This window comes from Pterocles gutturalis, unplaced genomic scaffold (genome assembly GCF_000699245.1).
Source record: "Pterocles gutturalis isolate BGI_N339 unplaced genomic scaffold, ASM69924v1 scaffold33199, whole genome shotgun sequence".
Lineage (NCBI taxonomy): Eukaryota > Metazoa > Chordata > Aves > Pterocliformes > Pteroclidae > Pterocles > Pterocles gutturalis.
In genome coordinates this window covers 1-796 of record NW_010134263.1, presented here as the reverse complement: position 1 = coordinate 796, position 796 = coordinate 1, and the positions used below count along the sequence as shown (strand labels likewise).

The 796-nt window shown below is 64.2% G+C and overlaps 1 protein-coding gene across 1 annotated transcript; it reads right to left on the bottom strand.

Annotated features, from left to right (window-relative positions):
* Nucleotides 1–9: 9 nt before the first annotated feature.
* IL1B (interleukin 1, beta) lies at nucleotides 10–788 on the bottom strand (the record flags this gene model as incomplete). Its single annotated transcript, XM_010081537.1, is given in 5 exon segments — nucleotides 10–119; nucleotides 229–303; nucleotides 306–377; nucleotides 485–674; nucleotides 759–788. Coding segments are annotated over 5 exon segments (477 nt in total), but the record flags the coding sequence as incomplete, so codon positions are not given.
* Between the last annotated feature and the right edge of the window lie 8 nt (nucleotides 789–796).

Sequence of the window (796 nt, the reverse complement as noted above, 5' to 3'; positions counted from 1 at the left end):
GCCCATCACACACGACATGTAGAGCTGGTAGCCCTTGATGCCCAGCGCCACTGGCACCCGCCCAGTCCCGGGGCTGCCCTGCGATGGCCGGGGACGGTACAGAGCGATGTCGAGCTTCACTGCAGAGAGAAGGGAGGGGTCAACGGGTGGTCCCAGGGCTGGGGTGGGGCTCCCAGGTGGTGGTAGGGTCGGGGACAGGGACGCTGGGTGGGGACAGCGTCCCCTCACCTTTCCGCCCGGCGGAGGGTCCCTGCAGGTGCAGGGCCACCAGCTGGGTGGGTGACTCCAGCACAAAGCACTTGTGGCCTGGGAGCGGGTGTAGCGGTAGACTGGTGCCCCAGCATAGCTGCTCTCGATCCGCTGGAAGGAGATGGGCTCTGCAGGGACGGAGACCGTCAGGGGGATGCTGATGAACATGGGTCCAAGAGCATCCCCCGAGAGCATCCCCCAGTGAGGTGACACCCCTGACACCACCCATCCGTACCGAAAATATCATCCAGGAAGCTCCCAAGATCACTGTCGGCAAAATCCTTGTGCGCCGGCTGCTTCAGGAGCTTGGTCACAGCCACCACGAGGACAGCAGCACGACGAAAAGTCCTGGTGGAGTGTCCCTTGGTCACCATCACCTGGATGCCCACCTCAGGCAGCGTCACCTCCAAGTCCAGGCGGGGTTTCTGGGCAGGGAAGGGATGTGGGGTCAGAGCCCGGCTTCCCCCATCGTGGGGGTCCCCAGGCCATTCCCACCGCCCCAGTGTTACCTTCTGCGGGCAGAGGCAGTCGGGGCCATAAAATGTCT